Source organism: Cervus canadensis, chromosome 3, assembly GCF_019320065.1.
Source record: "Cervus canadensis isolate Bull #8, Minnesota chromosome 3, ASM1932006v1, whole genome shotgun sequence".
NCBI lineage: Eukaryota > Metazoa > Chordata > Mammalia > Artiodactyla > Cervidae > Cervus > Cervus canadensis.
The window spans coordinates 31,455,642-31,468,923 of NC_057388.1; the positions used below are offsets into that span (position 1 = coordinate 31,455,642).

The window sequence follows — 13,282 nt, forward strand, 5'->3', positions numbered from 1 at the left end:
GACTCTCCAAAGAAGCATATATAAGGAGTAAATCTTACATGCACTCACACATACACATTAATCAAGTTCCTGCTTTATATTTTCTCTGCATTCACTTACTTGTTTTTTAAAAGTAAAGTTAGGATTCTATTTTGTTTTCTTTACACATTTAATATATTTCACTTGTCATTAATTTTTTAAATAACTTTTATTTATAGAGAAATATTCCATTATGTATGCAATTTGGAATTTGATAATTCCACCATTGAACATTTAAGAAAAAAATTGAAAACCATCTTTTTGTAAATAACTCTATAGTGAATATCTTTGTTAGACATTTGATTCTTTCCTTAGAGTTTATTGCTAGAAAGATATGGCCATTATTAAGGTTTTTGATACTTATTATACTATTAATAAATTGCTTTGGTCGCATCAATTTGCTCTTATACTAATATGATGTTTGAGAGCACCCACTTCACTATACCAGCTTTGACTAGTACTATATAAAAGCACACTTTTCCTCTTTCAAAATAACTTACTTACTACTTCACCCTCTCTAAATTCCATTGAAATTACACTAAAGAAGCACAGATGAGGGGATTCATGTGGTGGGGACCCTATTTGAAAATGGACATCAGAGGATCAGAGATTCCAGTGGGATTGGAGGGCATGGCAACCCATTCCAGTATTCTTGCCTGGAGAATCCCCACAGACAGAGGAGCCTGGCGGGCTGTAGTCCGTGGGGTGGCAAGAGCAGGACGATACTAAGTGATTCAGCAGAGAACACAGCACACCAGGTAGATGAGATAGAACTGGCTTTCAGGTCAGCATGGAGCATGCTAGGGTTCTCACTGTGTAAGGTGACCAGAGAGGGGAGCTGTTCTATCCAGGAAACTCTTAAAGAGCTTGTAGCTGTCAGGTTGGAGGGTCCAAGTGAGAGAAGAAATCTGAATGCCCCCACCCAATCCCATACACTCAGCACATTTGGAAGCAGTAGTTTCCACCTCTAAGGAAAAAAGAAAAAAAAAACAACATTGAGAACTATTCTCTAAACTGGTATTTTCCATTCTTGAATGACAGTGAACTTGTAGTAAGAAATACATGATACATCAAGCCTAGGAAATAGACACAAACTCAGAAACATAGAGATATGCCTAAAAACAAAATTGTTTTATGAAACAATACTTATGTTAATATTTTATGCTAATAGAGCATAGGCATAACAGCACAAAATATGTTTCATTAGTACTTTAATACAAAATGGAGACATCTCCAAATAGATAACACTAAACCAAAAATTAGGAAATACTTAATTCAGTAAGTGTGCTTACTTGTTGATAGCTCACACCGGCACAGAGCAACAGAGCCACACTGCTCAAATATCTTAGGCATGGCTGAGCCAGTTTCTTTTTAACCTTTGTAAGTGGGTCAAAGATGAAAATTTCAACTTCACAAAAAATGGTTTCTTTTTAATCCTCATAATGATACATTTTTATGCTTCACAGTGGAAATTAATCTTTATCTTTTCTCTAGAATTACGATAAACTTCCTACCTTATAATTATTTTTTTTAAGAGTAAATGAAAAATGAAAGCTGTGTTCCCTCTTTGGCCACCAAGTTTAATTCAGGAGTTTTGAGAAGCTAAATGACCTTTTATCCAAACATTCTTCAGTATTTAATATTTCTCTTCTGGAAGGTAGTGATTAGAAGTTTGAGACAATGGGGAGGCAACTATTTCTCTGATTTTATCTCATTCAAACTATCTTCATTAAAAAAACCTCTGTTCAACATCTTATAAGAATGATTGAAACAGATATTTGTGAGGTGATGCTTTTTAAATATTTGGTTTTGTTTTAAGAATAATACCTTTTAGAACACTTGTTGTGTTTGATATGTTGAGGTGTGTAACTCCCCCTATAGTTCCAAATTTATTTTGAGAAATATTAAAATCAGTTAAATATGCCTTTCTATTATGTTTAGATGTCAAATTTGAAAATATTTGCCAAATGAGAGGGAGTTTCAAGTAGAAAAAAATGAAATGTCCTTCTTCAGGGTATTCATTACAGTAGCAGACAAATGGGTTTGATGCAGTAAGTGGGTATGTTTACTGCCAATCTCTGATTATATTTTGAAAAGTCTGTTCTGTGGTGAGTTTTCAATATACATGACAACGTTCCCTGCATCTTCAATATACATGACAACGTTCCCTGCATCTTCCATTATGTCAGTGAACAAGGATGGATTTCTTTGGATGCCAAAGCCTTTTGCTATTAAAAAAAAAAGTAAAATATTGAGATGGGTATCTTTTAATTTTTAAATAATTCTACTGTGTTTCTATTATATTGTCTGCTCCATTCTTTATAGTTTTTCACTTGATATTGACTGAGAATATGTTTTTCTAATTTTATAAAGATGTATAGTCCAGACGCACATGAAGTTAAATTTACACACTAATGTTCCTCCACAAACAGCTGATATAAACTAAAAGAGCTGCATGACTTGTGATAAAGTGCTCTTATCAAATTGAATCTCAAAAATCCATACCAGGTTCTAAGTACGTATTAAGCATTACTTCTAAATGTTATATAGTGGTAGAGATTTGATGAGATAGTGTGTTATTACTGGTAGGTAGTTTTAAAATTTATCTCACCCCGTTCACAAAATATCCTTACATGCTGCAAGAATAAATTTTTCAGCTGCTCTATCAGCCATTTTCTTGTTTGCCAAGGACATGACTTAATTTAGGTATGTGAAAGTGAAAGTAAAACTCACTCAGTCGTGTCCGACTCTTTCTGACCCCATGGACTACATAGTCCCTGGAGTTCTCCAGGCCAGAATACTGGAGTGGGTTGCCTTTCCCTTCTCCAGGGGATCTTCCCAACCCAGGGATCGAACCCGGGTCTCCTGTAGCAGGCAGATTCTTTACCAGCTGAGCCACAAGGGAAGCCCCTAATGTAGAGATAAAGCTTTGTAATTAATAGAATGACTAAGAAATTTATAGAATGATCAAGTTACAGAATGACTAGAAATTCTTTCAGTAGCTTGACTTTATTTTTCATTAACAATGTGAGGAGCTTATTGAGAAGTTAAAATCTCTGGGTTTACAAGTATGTGTCTTTTTAATTCTGAAGTTTTAATGGCTCGTTTATAAGACCATCATTGGACATTAATGCTTGCCGTTTGCGTTGGGTGTAGCTTATGTGGTACAACCATATACACTCTTTCACAGCCTTTTTTTTTCCTCTTGTTGGAACACCCTTCAGTTGAAATCAGTGTTTGCTGACTGGAGTTAACACTTATCTCTTTATTGTCATTATTTACATGTAGAGAGGGAGCAGTTCAACCTTGTTCACGCCTCCTCATTCCTCACTTTTCTTATAAAAATTATATGAGCCATTTTACAAATAATTTATTTACACTAAGTTTAATGAAGTGTTACACTAAAATTTTTTTCAATTACTAACATCCTTTCTAAAAGTTCTCAACCAAAACTTTGTTGAAACTTTTCCTCAAAGTAAATAGGATTCTCCTACACATCATTTACTTCAAGACTAACTGTGAAAGTGTGTGAGTGTGTGAAATTAAACATTATGGTGTTATGCTTCTGTTAGCGTGTAGATAAAGTGACCATCATTCACCAGAAAATTTAAGGAGGCATACTGAGTAAAGAATGTAATACCTCATGTCATTTAATGTCACTGGACATAATCATCATGCAAATTGCTACTGGTCATTGTATATGTTGAAATATATAAGGAACCATGCCTGGATTCTGATTTTTGTCTCTGATCTCTTATTTGATCTGTTTATTTAAGAAATTGCTGGTTGAGACCCATTGTTTTTATTTTACCATTTACTAGTTGATTGCAGGGAGCAGTTTGAAAACATTGCTCTAGCAAAATCGTCATGTACTTTGGGAGGAAGAGAGTAAGTCCCTCAGCTGGGTAGCAATAACCCAGAGTAACTTGCTCCTTATTTTGGCCTGGGGAAGGGGGTGCAGTCTGCATGTCTACCCCACACCAGTCACCAAAGTCTGCCAGTCATGCTCTGCCTATATGTCTGGCTCCAGGATCTGTTCTGCTATTCACGGGAGAGGCTTTTTGGGGAAATGGACCTATGTGATGAGTGGGCAAAACCCATCCCAGTTAGTTATATTAAAAAACCCAAGCTTTCATTTAAAAACATGATTAAGTCAGGGCTCATCACATATTTGAAGAAAATAGCTCAAATGATAGATCCACAGGGAGTCATTTTTGTTCAACCTCCTTATAATGAAGCAAACCTTCTGATCTGACAATTCATGGTCTTGTTGCATTTTCATTCATCATTTCCTTATTCTCTCTCTTCTATATCTCTTTCCTCTCTTCATGGAGCTTCAGCTTAGATGAAAGCTGAATAATCCTCTCTGCCTACTGTCAATAAGCGGTTAGCAAGATCTAATTTCTATGTCCTTTTTGTGTTTTGAAAGGAAACTTTATATGTGTGGAATGAGCCTAAGTGGTGCATTAAAGGAATTTCTTTGCCTGAGAAAAAGCTGTCAACCTGTGAAACAGTTGACTTTTGGCTAAAAGTGGGAGCAGGCGTGGGAGCTTTTACAGCCGTTTTGCTGGTGGCTCTAACTTGCTACTTCTGGAAAAAGAATCAGAAGTAAGTAACCTCCAAATAAGACTGAGGAATCTCTTTTGTTGTGAAAATTTAGGCTTAATCACCATACTCAACAATTTCTCCCAGAGCCACAAGAAATTTTTCCTAGTTGAAAGAGTTATGGGAAAGGTTTTTAAGAAGGCAAATGGAATGGTTGTTATTCTGATAACAGAAAGACCAGAGAACATTAGAGATAATTGCATTGGACTCACTGTTTTTATAAGATAGAGAAGAACAGAGGCTCCAGGCTACTCAGGTAGATGAGAGCAGAGCTCAGAGCGAAAGGCAAATTTTCTCTGTGTGTCTATTTTATTTTCATGACATCATGCTGCCTTCTTGCCCCATCATTCTTTTTTCAGTTTCTTGTGGGCAAATATTTGCAAAGAAACAGACTAAGCATGTAGGCAAGTATCACCTTTATTTACTCCAGGACTTCAAGAATCTGAAGTTGAGTATTGAGTCTAACTACCAATTATATATTGATACATTATATGATTAGGCTTTTTAAAAATGATTTGCCTGTCAGTGGGGCTGTGAAAGTTCTTTTTTGTATTATCTAAGGACAGTTATAATCTGAGGTGGGAAATAGAAAGCAATGAGTGAAAGAAATAGTAAAGACCAAATCACTTGTGTATATTTAATGTTCTCATCTTATGAACTAAACTTTGAAAAGTGGCATATTAAATTAGTTCCCAAATATTTGTAAATGATGAAAATTTATTCATACCTCTAATTTTCTCTGTTTTTCAAAAGTTTGTCATAATTGGCCACTTTAAGTGATGTAAAATAAGTGTAATAGAATTAACTATATTGTACTGACTCTCTAAATTCTGAAAAAGATTGGTATATAGATGGTAGATTAATGAGAACCTATAGTGTTATGGTGATGGGTGAAGGAAATCTGTTGGTGAAGCAACTATACTGCAAGACAGTTAGCTGGTGTATGACCACCCCAAATAAGTATTAATTTATATTAAACAGCCTCTTTATCTATTTATATATTTACCACTACTTAGACTGGAGTACAAATATTCCAAATTAGTAATGACTACGAACTCAAAAGAGTGTGAACTCCCAGCTGCAGACAGCTGTGCTATCATGGAAGGAGAAGATAATGAAGAGGAAGTTGTATATTCCAATAAACAGTCCCTACTGGGAAAACTCAAATCCTTGGCAACAAAGGTAACAGCAGAGTCTTAACCTGGTAATACTGTGTGTTTATGAGTAAGAGGCCATATTAACCTAACAGTAACATTCTTGCAAATTCTGTCATTCAACATATCTGTATCTCTGTGGGTATTTATCTGATAGAAATACTTTTGGAAATACAGATAGATGTAAATACAAGAATAATGACTGCAGTATTGTTTTGTTGGTTAACCAAGTAGAAGCAACTTTTAACACCATCAGGAAGTAGTTAAATTTCCATATATCAAAGTAGTGGGATGCTGTGCAGTCCTGCAGCTGTTTAAAGAGGAGATGTCTGTCTGTCTGATATGTCAGTAGGTCCAGGGTCAGTGAAGCGAGAGCAACACATAGACTATCACATTTGTGTTAAATGTACATTTATATTAGTATTTGAACAGGAAACTACTAATGGTAGCTGCATTTTGAGAGTTTTTAACTAATGGGCATCTTTTGTCTTTGAAGTAATACTGTTTTGTAATATTTGAATTTGTATAAAGATAATGTATTAATAGTATTACAAAAACAAAAATTTTAGGTAAATAAATGATCCAATGTTTATTTATATATCTTGTTTTAGAACAAGATTGTTTCATTTAGAGAAAATAAAAGTTATATAAAATGTTGAGATATTACCTTATCAGATAGTATCATATTCATCAGCTTTGGAATGATTACTATATCCAAACAGATAACATGAAGCCTTACATATTATTTGTAAACACATTTTATTGACATTCTTCACCATTGACTTAAAGGATAAAACATGCCACTTTACTTTTGCAAGTTTGAAAATAGAATGACACATGAAAGAAACTGCATTTCAAAGGATTTTCAGCAGGCAGGGCATATGGCAAAGATTACATTTATTGCTAGTGTTTTAGTAATCATTTCCTAATTTAGGTACATAAATATATCATAGGGGATCATTTAAAAAAAATGAATAAGTCCTATTCTCCTTATATTAATGTCTATTTGATTTTGCTTATTATGCTAGTTTATGGAGGGTACTATTGCTAAGGGACAGTGAATGTACAGTGATTGTCAAGAGCTGAGAATTTACCCTACTTATAAGCTAACAAGTGAGCCTGCTATGATTTCATGGCTACTTTAGAAGACATAGAATTTCTGATCAGAGACAAAGGACAGTTTAAATGGTCATAACAGAAGCACTAGCCAAAACCTCAGCATTTATCCCAGTTTCAAATCCTCACTTCCTACAGATGACTCTTGGAACCTATAATGAACTTGGGAACCTAAATCTTTTAGAATGGGCAGCAAGCATCTCTGCCTTTGTTCCAAAGAGAGATATTATTGTTATTGTGCTGGACAGTTAGCATCCCCATTCATTGCTCCAGAGGGAAACACTTGTTTTCAAGACTGTGTGTGAGCTTGCCCTTTCCTCTGGAAGGAATAACATCTTCAAAGGTCGCTTTCCATATAAAGACCTTTGAAAAGGTAGTCTAGAACAAAGGGAAATCAGTGTTGTATTCATAAGATATGCAGAAATGCCAAAGAACCATGGAGAGTTGTCTCCCAACAAAATCCAAACCTCATTAGCAGTTTGCATCTGCTAATCCCAAATTCCTAATCTTGCCTTCTCCTCCTGCCCCTCATCCTTGGCAACCGCAAGTTTGTTCTCTATGTCTGAGCCTATTTCTGTTTCGTAGATAAGTTCATTTGTGTCATATTTTAGATTCTGCATATCAGTGATAATCATATGGTGTCTTTTTCTTTATGACTGACTTCATTTAGTAATTAGCCTCTAGTTCCATCCATGTTGCTGCAAATGGCATGATTTCATACATTTTTTTTTTTTAAATTTAATAGCTACCCATAGAGTGAGTGTGAATAACAAGTCAGTTTTCCCTCCAGGAATCTACTCTGATTATCCAAGAGTAGTCTGATTTTGAAAAGACCCTTGCAGTTGTCTAAGAGCTACCTGATCTATGGAGGATGTTTTCATAAACAGTTAAATTATTACCACTTAGGACCACTCCTAGGGTACAAGCTATGCTGTTTCTAGGAGAGAAGTTAATGTCTGGTTCTTACAAAACATATAGTCCTGTAGGTACACTTGGTGCCTGTGGAAAGAAAGTATTTATTTATGATTGTTAGGGACACCAAGTGGAATCTCTTTAGCTAGGCAGCACTGGTTGATAGTGCCTGCGACCTTCTTGCTGTCTTATAAACCTTAGTGTTTCTGATTCACCTCTGACAGCTGTGTCTCTTCTTTGTCTTTGGAGAGACTGCCTGAGGGCTGTTAGTCCAGCTTTTTCTGTTTGCCCATGCCACAGACTGGGTGGTATTTGTCCACTCCATGGAATGATTGAGTGATGGGAATGGACATGTCAATTGTTGTTATTTTGGGGCAGAAGTTGGCACCATACCAGCTATTTCTGATACTTTTCATTAAGTTTAAGGGGGAATGGCAAGCAAATAGTGGTGAGAGCATCTGGTGGGTTTGGTAGACAGTAGACTGTTAAATCTAAGGCACTTGGAACAATTTGAGAGTGGAACATTTTCCTTCATAGGGAGGTGACAGGGTAACTTTGAAAAGCAAAAACTTTTGCATCTCTCAGGGTGTAAGGTAACTCCTTCCCAGGTACCTCATTATCAGACTGCACTGTTGATCCTCCACTGCCACAAATCAGTTTGTCTCATTTCAGTAGCTGAAGTTCCACCTTATTTCTACTCATCTACCGGAGTTCTGTGCCTGTGAACATTCAAATCCAGGAAGGTCAAGGGCTTTTAAAACACTTAGGGAGAGCTAGTGTGTTTTCTACCTTTGTCCACGTGGGCTACAGTAGAAGTCTTTTTTTTTAAATTGGAGTGTAGCAGCTTTACAGTGTTGTGTTAGTTTCTGCTGAGCTAACAAAGTGAGTCATTACATGTATACATATATCCCCTCTATTTTGAATTTCCTTGCCATTTAGGTTACCATGGAGCATTGAGTAGAGTTCCCCGTGCTGTGTAGTTTGTTGTCATTAGTTATCTACTTTATACATAATAGTGTTTATATATGGCAATCCCAGTCTCCCAGTTCATGCTTCCCCCTCTTCCCCGCCATGGTGCTCATGTTTGTTCTCTACATCTGTGCCTGCATTTCTGCTTTGCATGTAGGTTCATCTGTACCATTTTTCTAGATTCCACATTTATGGATTAATATACAATATTATTTTTTCTGACTTACCTCACTCATGGATGACAGTCTGTAGGTGCATCCATGTCTCTGTGAATGGCATATTTTTGTTCCTTTTTACGGCTGAATAATAACCTATTGTATATAGGTTATTACACCACATCTTTATTGATTCCTCTGTTGATGGACATTTAGTTTGCTTCCCTGTCCTGGTTATTGTTTATAGTGCGCAGTGAACATTGAGGTGCATGTATCTTTTGGAATTATGGTTTTCTCCAGTTATACACCCAGGAATGGGATTGCTGGGTCATATGCTCTGTTTTTAAATTTTTAAGGAACCATGGTACTCTTCTCCATAGTGGCTATATCAGTTTACATTTCCACCAACAGTGCAAGAGGGCTCCCTTTTCTCCACACCCTCTCTAGCCTTTATTGTTCATAGATTTTTTTGATGATGGCCATTCTGACCACTGTGAGGTAATACCACCTCATTGTGGTTTTGATTTGTGTTTCTCTAATAATTAGTGAGGTTGAACATCTTCTCATGTGCTTCCTGGCCATCTGTAAGGCCATTTCTTCTTTGGCCGCTTAGGTCTGCCACCCATTTTTTGATTGGGTATTTTTTTTTTTTTATATTGAGCTATAGGTGCTTTTTGTATATTTTGGAGATTAATCCCTTGTCAGTTACTTCATTTGCAGATAATTTCTTCCATTCTGAGAGTTGCCTTTGTCTTGTTTATGGTTTCTTTTGCTGTGGAAAAGATTTTAAGTTTGATTAGGTTCCATTTGTTTATTTCTATTTTCATTCCTTTAGGAGGTGGGTCATAAAAGATCCTGCTGTGATTTATGCCAAAGAGTGTTCTGGCTATATTTTTTCTAAGAGTTGTATAGTGTCTGGCCTTACATTTAGGTCTTTAAGCCATTTTTAGTTTATTTTTGTGTATGATTTTAGGAAGTGTTCTAATTTCATTTTTTTACATGAAGCTGTCCAGTTTTCCCAGAACCACTTATTGAAGAAGACTGTGTTTTCTCCATCGTGTATTCTTGCCTCCCTTGTCATAGATTAGGTCACCACAGGTGTTCGGGTTTATCTCTAGGATTTATATCCTGTTCCATTGATCTATGTTTCTGTTTGGTGCCAGTACCATCATGTCTTGGTTACTGTAGCTTTACCATATAATTTGAAGTCAGGGAGCTTGATTTCTCCAGCTCTGTTTTTCTTTCTCAGGATTGCTTTGGCTATTCATGATCTTTTTATTTCCTTACAAATTATAAATTTTTTTGTTCTATTTCTAAGAAAAATGCCATTGATAATTTGACAGGGATGTCATTGAATCTGTAGATTGCTTTGGGTAGTATAGTAATTTTCATAATACTGATTCTTCCAATCTAAGAACATGGTGTAATCTCTCCAGCTGTTTGTGCTGTCTTTGATTTCTTTCATCAGTATATTATAGTTTTCTGAGTACAGGTCTTTTTCCCTCCTTAGGTAGGTTTATTCCTAGGTGTTTTATTATTTTTGTTATATGGCAGAAATATTGAGTAGGGTCTCTTGGAGCACAGCAGAAGAGAAAAGTATGCAGGTAGGTGGGTAGTGACAAGCTAAGGAGAAACTTCTGGGAGAAGTTGAATTTTCTTTGGATTCTTGAATTTAGAGCTTAAAAAGATCATTTTGTATGCATCTTTATTTAATGCGTGAGTAAACTGAAACCTAGAGAGGTTCACTTTGTCCAAGAGAGGGTGAGCTAGGAATTAGAAACTGCATCTTCTGAGTTCCAATTCAGAATTTTTTCTTTCTACATATTAGTGTTTCAGTACTTTTTCACAATCATTGATTGACAGCCAATGACATGTGAGGTCTTGGGTCATTTTATGGGAATTAAAAAGTGATAGATTTCCTGCCATCAGGAGATTCCAGTTAATTAGTGATGTTAACCACACACACATACACATATGCGTATATATATCCCACCATATTAGTTATAGGAGCAAAATCCCCTGTGAATAGAGAGGGCATGGTGATGAAAGCCCTGTGAAGCAAACATGACTGTATAGAGGGCTTCCAATTTTTTACTTGAAACATTACCTTGAGGATAACAAACAGGTCTCTGCCTCCCCTTCCGGAGGAACAGGTTGAATCAAATCTTTTCAAACAAGGCCACAAAAACCTCAGCATTCCCTTCTAGTTCATGGCTGATGTCAAATGCTCTTTCCTGTAATACATGGTGAGATCCTTGAGGGCAGGCATTTTGTATTCCATAAAGTCTAGTCCATGTTCCTGTAACATATGGATGTTTAAGAAATATTTGGATTATCAGTGGTTATTCCTACAAAATTAAGCCTGGGATTTGTGAGACCTGAGGTAGATTCTGCTAGAACCAGTGGGTCAGGGTGCTGCAGTCTGCAGGCTGCTCTCCCAGGGTCTGTCGCCTGGGCAGAGGCAGGGAAATGGGATGTGCTGGTTCGCACTGTGATTTTTTTTTTTTCCTGTAATCCTGACCATGTAGCCCTAAAGTTGATCTGAAGTCTTGGACTTCTCTGCTCAAATGGGAGAAGACACAAAAGCAACCTGATTCTTCTTGACAGATACTCAGAATCTTTTTCCTGTTATTTTCTCTTTTCACTTCTCTGTTTTATACACATATCCATGTGCACCCAGGACTGATTGGTTTCATATTTATTTTACTTTTAAAATAATCCTAATTCTTTTCATCTTTATTCTCCTCAACAGCATAGTCCCTCCACTCCATTCTAGAAGCCTTTGGAAAGCTTTGTCTAACAATGAAAACATTGGGAGAAATTTCGCTACCTCCTTTTCTCCCCATTAAAGAAGAATAATTTATCTTAATAGATTACATTTTGAATGCATTATAAAACAAATTCCATCAATGATATACTTGCATTAAAATTTTGATTTATTATCTGAGATGACTTATTTTTAATATCTTTAGTAAACATGATCCCCAAAGATTTTCCTAAAACTTATCAGTGACCCAAATGATCTTATGTTTTAATTGTGTTCTCTTTATTTATTTTTTCTTATTATTTACCCTATGTTATCTTGAGAATATTTAGTTTACTAGCTACAGTTTACATGGATAAGTCATCTATTTCAGCACTCAGATCAGATGTCCTTCTTAAGGGTCTCAGTGAATTTCTTCATAAGTATCACAGCTGTATCTTTTGGTATCTATTACAGTCATGTGTTTGCTTCTATTTTGGATTGTGTGTCTTTGGGGTAGACATGCTATCTGTTTTACATGTACTACCCTCCCCTTTAAATGTAAAATCCCAATTATGAGTGGCTAGTGCATTCATTGACCTGATTTCAGAACTTATTTCTGGGTCTCACTGTAATTTTAATGAGTTGATTTTTGTCTTTATATTTTCCCCCCATAGGAAAAAGAAGACCATTTTGAATCTGTTCAACTGAAATCCTCAAGATCTCCAAATATATGAAAAGACAGTGCTGTAGCTGTCAGACTAATGAACAAAGAAACCCATTCTCTAGTTTTACAGAACCATAGTTTAGAGCCTGTCCTCGTATCTGGCACATTGGAGATGTTACAGAGGAGGGCCATGCCACTGAGAAGGGAAGGAGGTTGAAATGTTAGGTTGCCTTATCACATGGTCAAGTGTCTTGCCAAAAATAAGAAAGCAAATGGTTTGAGTCTCAACTGAAGATGAAGCTCAACTCAGGAAGAGATTTGTCTGTATATACACATAACTCAAAACCAAGGTTAAGCCCACCAGTGCACTGCTGATGCATGCCATATAATTAATGGGTAATTTTTCCTCTTTATAAATTCTATATAAAAAGTGTGTTTGGAGGGCTAATGTGAGTATATGCATTGTGATCCCATGTATGTCTTTTTTTTTGTTTATATTTTGGGGGAGAATTGAAAAATTTTTTAAGGTACAGTTATTTTTCCCATTATTTATTTTCCTGACCAACCTTTAAACATGTTTTCTATTAAAAATGATGAACAAAGAAAGACAATAGATTTTTCATTTTTTCATAGGGTGTCATTCTTGATTTCAGGAGCCTAAGTAAGCAGTAATTCTTAATGAAGAGTCAGCATGTGCTTGGGTTATCTAAACTTACATTCGCCTTTGAAATTCCATCCTTGTTGGAACTGGTAAGAAGGGCTTTTTAAGAAATGGGATTCTTAAAAAAAAATAAAAAGGCAAAGAGAAACTTAGATTTTCCCCTAATAAAAACAAGCTGACACTATCATAAAAGTCAAATGACTTGAAACAATTTATGTAATACTTGAAGTATAATTTAGAATGAATAAGAAAGCTTTTTTTTAAGCAAATCACTTGCAAAAT

The 13,282-nt window shown here is 35.8% G+C and overlaps 1 protein-coding gene across 2 annotated transcripts in view; it reads left to right on the forward strand.

The window, feature by feature from the left end:
- Nucleotides 1-12,945, forward strand: part of ELAPOR2 (endosome-lysosome associated apoptosis and autophagy regulator family member 2) — a 209,982-nt gene extending 197,037 nt beyond the window's left edge. For both annotated transcript variants that reach the window (XM_043462884.1, XM_043462885.1), the window contains 3 exons: nt 4,448-4,626; nt 5,640-5,805; nt 12,350-12,945. In XM_043462884.1, coding sequence (XP_043318819.1) covers nt 4,448-4,626; nt 5,640-5,805; nt 12,350-12,409 — 405 coding nt within the window. In that variant the 3' untranslated portion in view covers nt 12,410-12,945. The remainder of the gene's footprint in view (nt 1-4,447; nt 4,627-5,639; nt 5,806-12,349) is intronic.
- The last annotated feature ends 337 nt before the right edge of the window (nt 12,946-13,282 follow it).